Source organism: Artibeus jamaicensis, unplaced genomic scaffold, assembly GCF_021234435.1.
Source record: "Artibeus jamaicensis isolate MK-2021 breed Jamaican fruit bat unplaced genomic scaffold, CSHL_Jam_final scaffold_916, whole genome shotgun sequence".
NCBI lineage: Eukaryota > Metazoa > Chordata > Mammalia > Chiroptera > Phyllostomidae > Artibeus > Artibeus jamaicensis.
Window position 1 is genome coordinate 457,018 of NW_026522059.1, and position 13,108 is coordinate 470,125.

The following is a 13,108-nucleotide window of genomic DNA, read 5'->3' on the forward strand; positions in this document are numbered from 1 at the left end:
ACCTGGATGGCTTGCTCTCCTGCCAAAGCCCTATGTTCCCCACGGCCAGGGTCCAGCATGTCCTGCTGGCCCCGCCCCCTGCCCAGCCTCCGCCAGACTTCAGTCCCCAAGCACACAAACTGCTCAGCACACATCATAGATGTCGTTTCACTTTTATTAAATTATTAATGCCAATTTCCCTTCCCCAATAGTAAGCTCTACAAAAGGCCTGTATCTGGGATTTGCTCCCAAGTGCTTAGCACCAAGCTCAGCGTGTGATGGTTGCTCGAGTTTCTGTGGGACGGAGGAACAACCTAGAGTGCAAAGAAAGAGGAGGGAGGCAGACTGCAAACCAGAGCTGGTGACCAACTTGCCGGCCTCCAGTGTGGTCTGGACCATGGTGGGAGCTGGGGAAGTGACAGGGTGTGGGCAATGGCACAGCCACTCTCGGGAAGACACCCCGTTTTCCCTTGTGCTGTACTAACTCTAGACAGGGCCCTTCTCCAGCGCTTCCAACATCTGAGGAGCGACCCCACCTTAAATCCTCTCTGCTTGGAATACCTGGAGTGGGTGCTCTTTACCTAACCCTCAGGTCAACAACAAACTGGTCACTTTGTCCACGTTTGCTATATTCCAGGCAGTTTGCCAGGTGCAGTCTGTAGGGGAGCAAGGGAAGAGCAGACACAAACCTTGCTCTCAAGCAGCTCACAGTCCAACAGGGATGAGAAAATGAACCTCAGCATCCTGGGCAGGGCATTCCTGGGCCTTTTCTGCAGCAGGGCACACCACAAGCACCTTGAGTCCCAGAGGGGGACAACGCAACTACACCGACACTGAGCCCCCGCCACGACCCAGGCCCTGCAGGACTCCCAGGACAGCAGTCCACAGCCTCTGTGCTATCTGGCTCCTGGGAGAGAGACTGCATTTGGGCCTCAGTTCTGTCACTGGTATAATGGGCGTCCCCTGGTTGTGCTCTGATCTGAGATCCTGGAGAAGCACTGTCTGCCCAGGACAGGCCTGTCACGCGTGGTCTGTGGGAGGTGGTAATTGCAGCTACCACAACCGCTTCGCACAGCACCTGGCCTGCAGCAGGCAGCTGGTAAATGTCACCCACTACTCCCCATGGTAACAGTGCCCACAGAAGACTCTTGAGGACAGGAGAAGGCAGGCCCACACTGGCTGCTATGCACTGGAGCTGCTGGGTATGGGGTGGGCCCAGGCTGGAAGCCTCACTTACCTTGAAGATATGCCCTTAAGTCTTCAGAGGGCTTCGGGGGAAAGTCCTCTAGCAGGTCTTGGCCCAGGTAAGACAAGCTCTAGGCCTCAGCAGAGGAAGCGCTGCCCCACCACCACTCGGCCTAGGCTGCCTCCTTGGGACCCTCCCAAAGGACAAGGAGTGCAGTCGAAACAGTTGCTGGTGTGCATTTTCCTTTTCCCTTCCTCATGTCTTTAAAAAACCCACTCCCCTTGCTTGGCTCACTCCCTACCCCCAGTTTCTGTAAAGGCCTTTTGTGTTCAGCCACATCCAGGGTAGCCCACAGAGGCCTCAGCCTGGATCTAGCATTTAGGGGCTGTCACCACATAGAGTGGGCCCCATGCAGGGCACAACTGGTTCCAGCAAGATGTTCTCAGGACAGGAAGGTCCTGGGGACAGAAGGACACAGACCCTCCCTTTGAGGGCACAATGCTAGTGCAGCTCTAGAACCCTCCATTCTGGAACCTGCCCCTGCTTTCCTGGAGCCTGCCCTGCCCTGCACCAGTCCCTGGCTGTGTCAGGCCCGACCCCGAGCTCTCAGCCTTGGTCCCAGCAAGACTTCCAAAACGTGGCTGCAGCCCTGAGAGGGCACAGGTCCCACCTGGCCTCCTGTGGCCCTATCACCCCTGCCCCTTTGAAATAATTCAGGCCTCAGCCACATACCCCACCCCCTCCCCAAGACCCCTCATTGAGTGGGACAGCCCTGGCCCCTTTTGCAGTGTCCTGCTCTCCATGAAAGGCAGTGGCAGGTAAAAACTGGACCAACAAACCTTCATGGCGCAGGTGTGTGAGTGCAGGGACAAGGGCTATCTGCTCTCTTCCAAGAAGATTGGCTCCGGGGCCTTCTCCAAAGTCTACCTGGCCTACGCCACACAGGACTTCATGCAGCACAACCCCAAGCTGGCCTCTAGCTTGGCAAGGCAAGGCAAGCGTCACACCATGGAGAGGCAGCCCGCCTCCTCTCTGTGGCCTTGGGCTCAGGGTACCCTCTAACCCAGCTCTAGGGGGCCCTGTCCATCCCTACTGGGGTGCCTCCCAGCTGTTCCAGCTCCCTCCCAGTCCTGCACCCTCCCACAGGCTGACCACTTCAACTCTTCAAACCCCCAAGCACATAAGTGCCTGGGACAACCCTGTCCCCCAGGATTACCCTGCCTCACCCTGCCCAGTTTGGCTTGCGCACGAAAGACAGGGACCTGTCCTGCCCCAAGGGGCTGTGGTCTGCACACAGCGGCCACCCTTAGCCCCTGCAGGTGGCTATCAAGGTCATCTCCACCGCCAAGGCCCCTGTGGAGCTCTCCTACAAGTTCCTGCCCCGTGAGATCTCGTCACTCAACGCTACCTACAAGCACCTGAATGTGGTAGGCAGAGACCCCATGACAGCCAGCAAACATCCTGCCCATCCCTTGTGCCAGCCCTCACATCGCCTGCTGCCCACCCCAGGTCCACCGCCCCCATCCTGACACCCCAACCCAGGGCACTGCACGGCCCCTCCTTGCGGTGGCAGCAGGCAGCTGGGCGCTGTGCAGGTGCAGCTGTACGAGACCCATCACAACAGCCAGCTTGGTGCTGGAGCCGGCGGGCAGGGCAACCTGCTGGAGCACACCAAGGCGGTGTCCGACCACTGCTGCTGCCCGGGGCTGGAGGAGGCAGCCCGCAGGCTGCTCGGCAGCTGGTCGGCGCAGTAGCCCACTGACACAGCTCTGGCGTCGTGCACCGGTGAGGGCACAGCCCAGCCGGACCCCACCTGCATGGGGAAGCCCACCTGAGCCCAGGCCCAGCCCCACCTGCCCTTTCCCACGCAGGGACCTAAAATGCGAGAACATCCTGCTGGATGACTGAGGCCTCCTGAAGTTGACAGGTGAGTCTGTGGCCAGCCCTCTTGCCCTTGTGCCTGGGTGCCCTGATTCTTGACCCCAGCCACCCACCTTGCACAAGGCCCCTACACATTGGCATGCCTGCCAGGCCCTCTGCCTCCTCCCTGGTCTGCTCCAGACTAGACCCCAGCCTGGCTTGACCTTCAATCCTCCCAGAAGACCTCTACCTCATCCTTGCCCCCAGCCACCCTGCAGTTGACCCCAGGCCCACCACATAGTTGCCCCTCCCACTGAACCGCCTGCCCTGCACCTCCGTCAGACTTTGGCTTCGCCAACCAGGGCTCAAGAAAAGCACTGCTGAGTACCTTCTGCGGCTCCATGGCTTACACTGCCCCCAAGATGCTCATGAGCAAGAAGTACAGTGGGGAGCAGGCCGACCTATGGAGCCTGTGAGTGCTGCCCCACCAGCCACCCCAGAAGCAAGGCCCCTGGGCAGGGATGAGGGGGCATGCCTTAAGAGCCACTGTCCCCAGAGGTGTCATCCTTTATGCCATGGTGACCAGAAAGCTGCCCTTCAAGGAATGCCGGCCCCACCACGTGCTACTGCTAAGGCCCCACCTTCCTACCAGGCCTGTCCCCAGGTAAGTGCTTCCATTGCATCTTTCCCATGTCCCAGAGGACCTGGTCAGAGGGTCATTCTGTGCCATGGAGAGGGTAACAGAGGAGACTCACCTGGCACCAGCCTCCTGCCCACTGTAGTGAGAGGGAAGCTGGACTGAGGTGGGACCTAACTCAGACCTCACCTCTCTATGCCTGTCTGCCCCTTAGTGACAGGCAGAGGACCTCCCGCAGGCCCCTCAAAGCTGCGGTAATTGTTGGTGGGGAGTGAGCACAGGATGCGGAGACAAGAGGGCAGGTAGAGGGGCCACTGACTGCAGCCATTGAGTCCTCGCCCACAGAGTGCCAGGACCTGATCCAGGCCCTGCTCCAGCTGCGCCTGCATGCACGCCTGGACCTGCAGGAGGCAGCCAAGCACCGCTGGACGCAGCCCACTGCGCATGCGCTCTTCTGCACCGCGCTCAGCACCTTACCAGGCAGGGCAGGGCCCTGGGGGTGGGCAAGTGGGCTCTTAGTGTCCAGACTGAACCTCCAATGCAGTCCACAGGAGAGAATCCAGGGGAGCCCAGAGAGGACTCAGAGCCACAAGGGGTCACTCCTGCAGCTGCATCACCCCCAGCAGCTGGGAACCCCCAAGAGCGCCTCTGGCCCAGCGCCAGAGCCCCCGGACGCCAGCCCGAGCAGAGGTGGGGGCTCTGCCAGGCTAGGTCTCCGAAGCATTGCAACGGCCAACCTGGGCATGGGTGCCTCACGGCAGCCACCTCCGCTGTGCTCCAGGAGCACCGTCCAGAATGTGCTGGGACTCCACCAGGTCAACTGAGGGCAGATGGATGGGCCCAGCGGAGGTCAGATAAACCATTTATTCTGTGGAGTCAGAGGTTTGAACCAACCGGCACTGGGGAAACTGGGGATGCTCCCGAACCAAGGACATGAGTCCACACACCTCCATGCCAGAGCTTTAATGGGGGCGGTGAGCTATGGAGGGAGACACACAGCACCCCCATGGAGCACCCAGCCTCCATGGGACAGCACAAGTGAGCAGACCTCCAACTTTGGAAACAGGGCAGAGGAAGAAGAGAAGGGCACCGGGAACCCTGGGGGGCCAGCCTACACTGCAGCACAGGTTCGGGGGGCGGGGACCAGTACTTGGGTCTGCGCCAAAGATGGCACTAAGTTTGGTAGGGGGCCCAGGAGACGAGCACAGAAGCTGGGGCCACACTGACAGCCTGCCAGTGACACCTTGGGTGCTGCAGAGTTAGGGGGACCACATGTGGCACTGTGGAGAACCAGGTTCTTGTACAGACAGGGGGCTGCAGGCAGAGCCAGGGCACAGGTCAAGTGGGAGAGCGGAGAGGACGAAGGGGAGACAGCACCCAGCCAGTGCTTGAAGGGCAGGCCAGGTGGGTTGCAGCTCCAGGAGACCCCCAGGACAGGCTATAAATAGCAAAGGTCTCAAGAGGTCGGCCTACTGAGGCTGAGGGTAAGCAGAGGGCCCAGATGGAGGACTTGGGGGTACTGGCAGGAGGGGGCAATGCTCGCACCAGGTGCCTGCCTGGGCTCAGACCCCTGTAGCAAGCACTCCTGGGACTGGAAAGCTCCAGCTGGCCACTCCAGTCTGCGGTTTTCCTGTCTGGCCCCACCACCATGCTTGAGAAGTGCCTCACAGCTCCACTGGCCAACCCCCTGCAGGTCCCTGAGAGCTCCAGGGCCTGGCCAGCTGGGATTGAACAGTGCTCTTCTGAACAAGCTGCACCGCTGCTGAAAGCAACAGGGCACAGGGAAGTGCCCTCAATCCTCCAATGTTTAAGGGGCATTAGCCCTAGAGCCCTCAGCATGAACCCAGAGCTTAAGCGTAGCTCTGCTTCTCAGTAGGACACAGCCTTCCAGCAAGGTGACCCAGGAGGCCTAAAGGCAACTGCAGGAAAGCCTGGTCTGGGAGGCCAAGACTGATGGGCTAGTAAAGGTGTGCCAGGAGCTGGTGTTGAGCTACACGGACCTCAGGTGGGTGCATCCCCCTCCGCCTGTGGCTCTGGAGCCAGCTCCCACTCCTGCTGCTCCCGCTGGCATTGCTCCTGCTCCTGGCGGTCCAGCCGCTGCAGCTGGCACTCCACATCCTCAGGCACCTGCACCTCCAGCAGGTTTTCCATGCCATGCTCTGGCTCATCCCCAATGAGCACCTGCAGCAGGAAGGCAGGTGAGCAGCCGGCTGGCATACCATGAACATCTCCCCCTTCCCCACAAACCCTGCACCCACCTGGATCAGTTTCTCACAAGTCACCCGCACATCGGACTCAGGCTCCCAGCTGTGCAGCTCACGCAGAATCAGGTAGGCTCCCTGGTCCCTCACCTGCTGCCGACCCTGTGCTGTGGCTGTCAGCTGAAAGAGGACTGAGATTAGCCAGGTGTCAATGTGGTCACGTATATGTTGGGGATGGGGTTACTGCAGCAGGACCTATACTCACCAGCATGATGGCCTCAATGAGCATCTTGCGTATGTCGGCATCAGGCTCCCGTTGCTTGTCTGGTGGCAGGTACTGCAGGTCCACAGGCAGTCCTAGGGACAAGTGTGAGAGTCACTGGGTCCCTGTGCTGGGCAGCCAGACCAGACCCCACCTTTGTAAACCTCATCTGTGTTCAGCAGCTTGCTGCTAAAAGTTTTCAGAAGGGGGCTTGATCTGGACACTTCCTCCCTGCGCCACTACTGGCCTTCCCTCCTGCCAGGTCAGCCCTGCGGATCCACCCAAACTACTCACGCTCCATCTCCTCCTCGGAGAATTCCTCAGGCCCAGCCAAGGGCAGCAGCAAGAAGGGGAGAATGTCCACCTTGGGCCCCAGCAACCACTCGTGGTGTCCTGGGTGGGAAACAGGGGTGGGGGCCAGTCCAGAAGTGCTCTAATATCCAGTCTCTCCCCACTGCCCACTGCCGCAATGCTGGGCCCCACGGCCACTCACTGTGCTCGAAGCAGCAGTTTCTCAGCGTCCCCACAACCCCGCCCCTGCGAACCGTAGAGTCTGAGTATTGGGTAAAGGGCAGCAGCCGCTGGACCACACACCTGAAGGAAAGGACTACTCAGTGCTGTCCCTGCTCACTTCCACCCCTTCCCCACGGGCGTCCTGCTGTTCACCTGTCAGGGTCCAGCAGGAAGGCTCGCACCACGGGACGCTGGCTGAGGTTGGAGAGCACTGGACCCAGGTAATGTAAGGATGCGCGGGCGTTGTAGCCCGGAGTGCACAGCGCGCGCACAAGCCGCTCCAGGCCCGACTCCCCCCACTCCGCGGCCGTCAGCGCCTCCATCAGCGAGGCACACGGCGCCGGCTCGCGGCTGAGGTTGGCCAGTACCGCGGCTGCCTCCTCCGCCCAGGGCCACTGGGGATCCAACACACGGCCCAGTAGGCGGGCAGGCAGCCCAGGCTCGGCCACCAGCAGAGGCTCATGCAGGCAGGGGTCGGCGGCCAGGTTGACAAGGGCGCGGGCTGCGTCTCGGGCAGGGGCCGGGGCCGGGGCCTCCGCCAAGTCGACCAGCGCCCGCAGCAGTGCTGCTTGGCGGGCCAGCAGCGTCCGGCCCAGCCCCGAGCCGGTCAGAGCCAGCACGTGCCGCGTTGCTTCCTCCTGCAAGTCCGCCCGCGCTCCGGGCGTCAGAAAGGGAAGGAGCTTCTCCGCCTCCACCTCTAGAGTCAGCAACCCTGCAGGGCCGCCGCCACCAGCCGACGAGCCAGTGTCCGTCGCGGCCTCCTCCATGCCTACCAGCACTTTGCAATCCCTGGGTAGTTCAGCGCAGGCACAACCGCTCCATCCGGCCCCGCAGCGACAGTGGCCCTCGGCCCCGCCCCCGAAAAAACCCGGTAGCCACAACGACCAATCCGAGTCTGAGGGCTCGGCGCAGGGGGCGGGACAAGCATACGGAGGCGGGGCCACACCGAGGCCCGGGGCATTGTGGGGCTGAGCGCCGGCCGAAAGTGACTCGCGTGTGTGTTGAGAGGCGGCGGTGGGGGTCACGTAGGGACAAACGTTGACCGCTCTGTGAGGCCCAGTTCCTTGGTGTGACCCCTGGTAACTAACTGATTACACCGGCCCTCTTCCATTATGGATTGAGCAGAGATCCATCTTCGCTGGAAGAGACGCATGATCGATGACATTGATTGATGTTCCAATGTCAGACCTGCCTTGCATTCCTGGCACAACCCCCTTTTCCTCCTGATATAGTTTCATTTGAATATTTTATTGAATTTAATTTGCTAAAATTTTGTTGAGATATTTTGCAACTCTGTCCATGGGGATACTGGTCTGCAGTTTTCTTGTAACGTCTTTGGGGGCGATGTTGACCTCAGAAGGATTGGGGTGTATGTATTCCCTTCTCTTGTTTTGTGTGAGTTTGTAAAAGTTGTATGATTTATTTCCTTAGTGTTTGGCAGAACTCCCCAGTGAAGGCATCTGGGCCTAAAATTCTTTCTGGGAATGTTGTTTGACTACAAATTAAATTCCTTTAATGGATACATAACTATTCAGGTTATCATTTTCTTCTTGGGTGACTGGCAGTTTGTGTCTTTCAAGGAATGAGTCCTTTTCGTCTGAATTGCAGAACTCATTGGCATGAAGCTCATTATAATATTCCCTTACTATTCTTTTAATATATGTAGCATCTGTGGTTGGGCCACCTCTCATTCCTGATAGGTGTAATTTCTGTCTTATTTCTCTTTTTGTAGGTCTTGCCAGAGGTTTGTCAATTATTATTGATCTCAAAGAACCACCTTTTGGATTCATAATTTTTTCTACTGCTTTCTTGTTCAATTTCATTGATTTTTCACTTTGACCTTACTATATCCTTTCTTCTGATTACGTTGTTTTTTCCCCCTAATTTCTTTTTTTAATTTTTTTATTGATTATGCTGTTACAGTTGTTCTATTCCCCCTTTATTCCCCTCCACCCTACCCCCCATCCCCACCATCACCCCCCCCTTTAGTTTATGACCATGTGTCTCAAGTCCTTTAGATTCTATATTTCCCATGCTATTCTTGCCCCCCCATCTATTTTCTATCTACTGTCTATGCTACTTATTTTCTGTACCTTCTCCCCCCTTCTCCTCCTCCCACTCCCCTGTTGCTAACCCTCCTTGAGATCTTCATTTCTATGTTTCCACTCCTGATCTAGCTGTCCTTTTAGTTTGCTTTCGTTTTAGGTGTGGTTGTTAATAACTGTGAGTTTGTTGTCCTTTCACTGTTCATGTTTCTTTAACTTCTTTTTCTTAGATAAGTCCCTTTAACATTTCATATAATAAGGGCTTGGTGATGATGAACTCCTTGAATTTGATCTTATCTGAGAAGCACCTTATCTGTCCTTCCATTTTAAATGAAAGTTTTGCTGGATAGAGCAATCTTGGTTGTAGGTCTTTGGATTTCATGACTTGGAATACCTCTTTCCAGCCCTTTCTTGCCTGTAAGGTCTCTTTTGAGAAATCCGCTGACAGTCTGATGGGGACTCCTTTGTAGGTGACTGTCCCCTTAGCTCTTGCTGCTTCTAGGATTCTCTCCTTCATTTTAATCTTGACTAATGTAATTACGATGTGCCTTGGTGTGTTCCTTCTTGGGTCCAACTTCTTTGGTACTCTCTGAGCTTCCTGGATTTTCTGGGAGTCTATTTCCTTTGCCAGATTGGGGAAATTCTCCTTTATTATTTGTTCAAATAAGTTTTCCACTGGTGGCTGTGCCTTTCCCCCTTCTGGTACCCCTATAATTCGGATGTTGGAGTGTTTAAAGATGTCCTGGAGGTTCCTAAGACTCTCTTCATTTCTTTGAATTCTTGCTTCTTGACTCTTTTCTGTTTGGCCATTATTTGCTTTCTTCTGGTCCACTCCATTGATTTGAGTCCCAGTTTCCTTTTCATTGCTATTGGTGTCCTGTGCAATTCCATTCATTTCAATTAGTTTCGCCTTCATATATTTGTCTAATTTGTCCGTATAATCAACCAGTTCTGTGAGGATCCTGATCACCAGTGTTTTAAACTGTGCCTCTGTGAGTTTTGCTATTTCTTCATCGCTTAGATTTATTGGCTCTGGGGCTCTGAGATCCTCCTGCGCCATTCTTGGTCTGTTCGGGCCCTTTAAGTGTGAGAAGCGGCGGCTTGGATTCCCAGGTCGCTGGGTTGTGACGCTGTATGTGGGGGCGTGGCCAGAGTGGGGAAATGGCGACCCCCTCTGCCGCTTCTCACAGCTGGGTGCGGAGGAGCAGTGCCTTAGGTGGTTCACCTGGGCCGGGCCACTCAGAGTCGCTGGGTTATGACGCTGTATGTGGAGGTGGGGTCAGAGCAGGGAAATGGCGGCGCCCTCCACTGCCACTTACCGTGGGGACCTGCCGGCCCGGTCCAACCGCCCACTCCCTCGCCTGTCCACCCTCGCACAAATGCGAGAACTCAGTCAACACGCAGCCCCGGGCCCGGCTGTCTCCCCTGAGGTCGCTCGCCTGGTTGCTGGCTGGGTCGCTCACTAGGTCTGACCCTGCGCCTGGATTCCGCGGGCCTGAGTGTGTCTGGCCGAGTCCTCCTGTGCAACCCTGCTCCGCCAGCCGCTGGTTTCGCCCCTTACTGGTCAGGCTGAAGAATTTGTTGTTAACGGACTTCCGAAAAGTTCAATTTTCCGTGTTCTGGCTGTGTTTTCTGTTGCTAATATTTAGTTTTCTATAATCTTGGTTGTGGGAGAAGGCACGGCACATCCACCTATGCCTCCATCTTGGCGGAAGTCCTCCCCTAATTTCTTAGGGTAGATGCTGAGGTCGTTAATTTGAGATCTCCTTTTCTGTTAGAGTTTTCCCCTCATTTATGCTTAGAGTCATGAATTACTTATATATCTTACTTTTACATGGTTCTGAGAGCCTTAATAAATTGATGTTATTTTTATTTCACACTGCGGGCTAGGACGATACGGCTGTGATGCCCAGGAAAGCCACTCACTGGGGACAGCATGCCCCTGAAGTCTGTAGGTCATACACAGGTCCAAGAGCTGGGATTTGCCTGTGGCTAAGACCCACAGGAAGGGCACTTCATAGCCTCAATCCCCAGCAAACCTTGTATGAAAGTTCCATGGAAACTGAGGAAGAGGGTGGGTGAGTCCAAGCAAGTGCCCACTTTTCCAAGGAAAGCACATGCTTAGGATATACAGATCCTACCCACAAAAGTTGAATATCTCTTGCCCTGCCTGGTGTGGCTCAGTGGATTGAGAGTCAGCCTGCAAACCAAAAGGTCACCAGTTCAATTCCTGTCAGGGCACATGCCTGGCTTGGGGGCCAGGTCCCCAGTAGGGGTGTGTGAGTGGGAACTGATCAGTGTTTCTCTTGCACATTGGTGTTTCTCTCCGTCTTTTGCCCTCCCTTCCCCTCTCTCTAAAAATAAAATCTTTTTTTTTTTTTTTTAAGGTTGAGTGTTTCTCAAGGAATGGAATTGGAATGTTATGGATAACCCAGGTAAGTGACGCCCTCTGGTGGGCACTTCTGACCAAGACAAAAATGGGCATCTTCAGGGCCCACTGGAGCAGAAGTGTTTACCGTGGTCACCAGCTAGGGGACCCTAACTGTTCCCAAGTTAAGTGAAAAGATACAAAGACTTCCAGTCAAGTAGGTGTGCAGGCAAACATGGCTGGCCTCTTGGCACAACCACATGAAATTTACAACTAAAATATAGAACAGCCACCACTCAGAACCCTCAGAAATCAAGTTGAATGGAAGTCTGACAACTACAGAATTAAAGAAGCCATGTCCATATGGACTGGTAGGAGGGGTGGAACACAGAACATAGGTCCTCTCACCCACATGTGGGCTGGTCTCTCACCCACATGTGGTGGATAAAAGTTCAGGAGGGATATTTCAGGAGCGATGAGTTCCAGCCCCACAACAGGACCCCCAGCCCAGGATTCCAGTGCCAGGAAAAGAATTCTCCACAACTTCTGGCTGCAAAAAATAGCAGGGATTGAGTTGGTGGAAGAAACTGCTGGAGCTCCAAGCAGTTCCTCTTAAAGAACCCACACACGGACTTACTCAGACTCACTCCTGAGCTCCAGCGCCAGGGTAGCAGCAGCTGGAAGGACACCAGTGGTACCAGTGGGAGGATGTGAAGTGTCTGGCATCAAGATGAGCAGAGGCCATCGGCCCTTTTCTTAACCCTCCCCCCACAGGGCTATCAGGCTTGTGCCATATCTAAGACTCCATCAGACTGGCTGACACTGTTTGCCCTGCCCTGGAGATCCCCAGAGACTCCACCCCACCAGACTTATAGACCCACCCATGCGGCTTTTCCATATGAATGACTGGTCTCGGCTCATACATCACAGCTTCCTAAATCCTCTCAAACAAGGAACAGCTGAACTCAGTGAGGCCCAGGCCAGCACTAGCAGCAGCCAGCCCAGACTCACGGCTTGGCTTCTCCTGGGCATCTCCAAGTCCAGCACTAGTAGCAGCCGTCTCAGATTGCTTTATCGCTCAGACAGGGTGGCCCAGGGCAGAACATAGGTTGACCTTGGCCTGCACCACCCAGGGGAACTCCAGGACTAGTGCTTCCTGCACATCCCCAACTGGGACCTGACCCGCAACCAGGCATGTGCCCTGAGCAGAATCAAAACTGACACCTCTCAGTTGGCAGGATGACGCCCAACTGACTGAGCCACACCAGTTAGGGCTAAAAAGATTTAAATTTAATTTTAAAAAATGTATTGCTTTTAGAGAGGAAAGAAAAGAGAGAAGTTGTTTTCACTTATTTAGAATGCTTATTACTTAGCATTCATTGGTTGATTCTTATAAGTGCCCTGACCCAGGACCAAACCCACAACCTCGGTGTGTCAGGATGACGCTCTAACCAACTGAGCTGCCTGCCCAGGGCTCTAGTCTACTTTCTGTCTCTATAAATGCCTATTCTAGGGACCTCAATGCTTACAGTCTCTGTGGCTGTAGTACAGTGTGGAAAACAAGTGTATACTTCTGTGTAACCAATACCACAAGCAAAACAGAGAACGGTTTAACCACCACAAAGACCCCTGGCGACCAGCAACCGCTTCCTCGTCTGTATAACGTTTTATACACGGAAACATACAGAATGTGATCTTTCGAGATTGGATGGTTTTCCACTCAGCGTAATTCTCCGGAGCTTCACTCAGGTTGTTGTGCGTGTCCCTAATTTGTCCACTTTTACTGTTGAGAAGTTATATATTTGCTACTTTGACTCCTTCTGTAGTGAAAATCCCATTTCAGATTTTTGTACATTCTTCTATTGGGTTGTGTGATTTTTCTTATTGTTATTGATCTGTAGAAGTTCTTTCTATATTTTGGAGATGAGCTATTATTTACTTACTTGTTGTTAGAGAAAGGGGAAAGGAGGGAGAAAGAGAGAGAAACATCAATGCGTGGTTGCCTCTCATGTGCCCCCAGTGGGGGACCTGGCCTGAAACCCAGGCCTGTGCCCTGA

At 55.0% G+C, this 13,108-nt stretch overlaps 1 protein-coding gene and 1 pseudogene across 1 annotated transcript; one reads left to right on the forward strand and one right to left on the reverse strand.

Moving 5' to 3' along the window:
* Window positions 1-1,966: 1,966 nt before the first annotated feature.
* LOC119064650 (testis-specific serine/threonine-protein kinase 5-like) lies at window positions 1,967-4,486 on the forward strand (annotated as a pseudogene).
* A 38-nt stretch (window positions 4,487-4,524) lies between these two features.
* Window positions 4,525-7,482, reverse strand: HGH1 (HGH1 homolog). The gene is made up of 6 exons (XM_037166571.2): window positions 6,792-7,482; window positions 6,619-6,719; window positions 6,420-6,518; window positions 6,129-6,220; window positions 5,921-6,043; window positions 4,525-5,843 (listed from the first exon to the last, which is right to left on the reverse strand). The coding sequence occupies exons 1-6, from the start codon at window positions 7,403-7,405 to the stop codon at window positions 5,664-5,666; spliced, it is 1,209 nt and encodes a 402-aa protein (XP_037022466.2). The 5' UTR covers window positions 7,406-7,482; the 3' UTR covers window positions 4,525-5,663.
* Between the last annotated feature and the right edge of the window lie 5,626 nt (window positions 7,483-13,108).

What these genes read in the sequence shown, in the direction of transcription:
- HGH1 (XM_037166571.2), bottom strand. Translation starts at nt 7,405, where the DNA reads ATGGAGGAGGCCGCGACGGACACTGGCTCGTCGGCTGGTGGCGGCGGC. An exon ending in TCATTGAGGCCATCATGCTG is followed by an intron (nt 6,044 to 6,128) that starts GTGAGTATAGGT and finishes GTCCTCTTTCAG; the next exon opens with CTGACAGCCACAGCACAGGG. An exon ending in CTTGTGAGAAACTGATCCAG is followed by an intron (nt 5,844 to 5,920) that starts GTGGGTGCAGGG and finishes TTCCTGCTGCAG; the next exon opens with GTGCTCATTGGGGATGAGCC.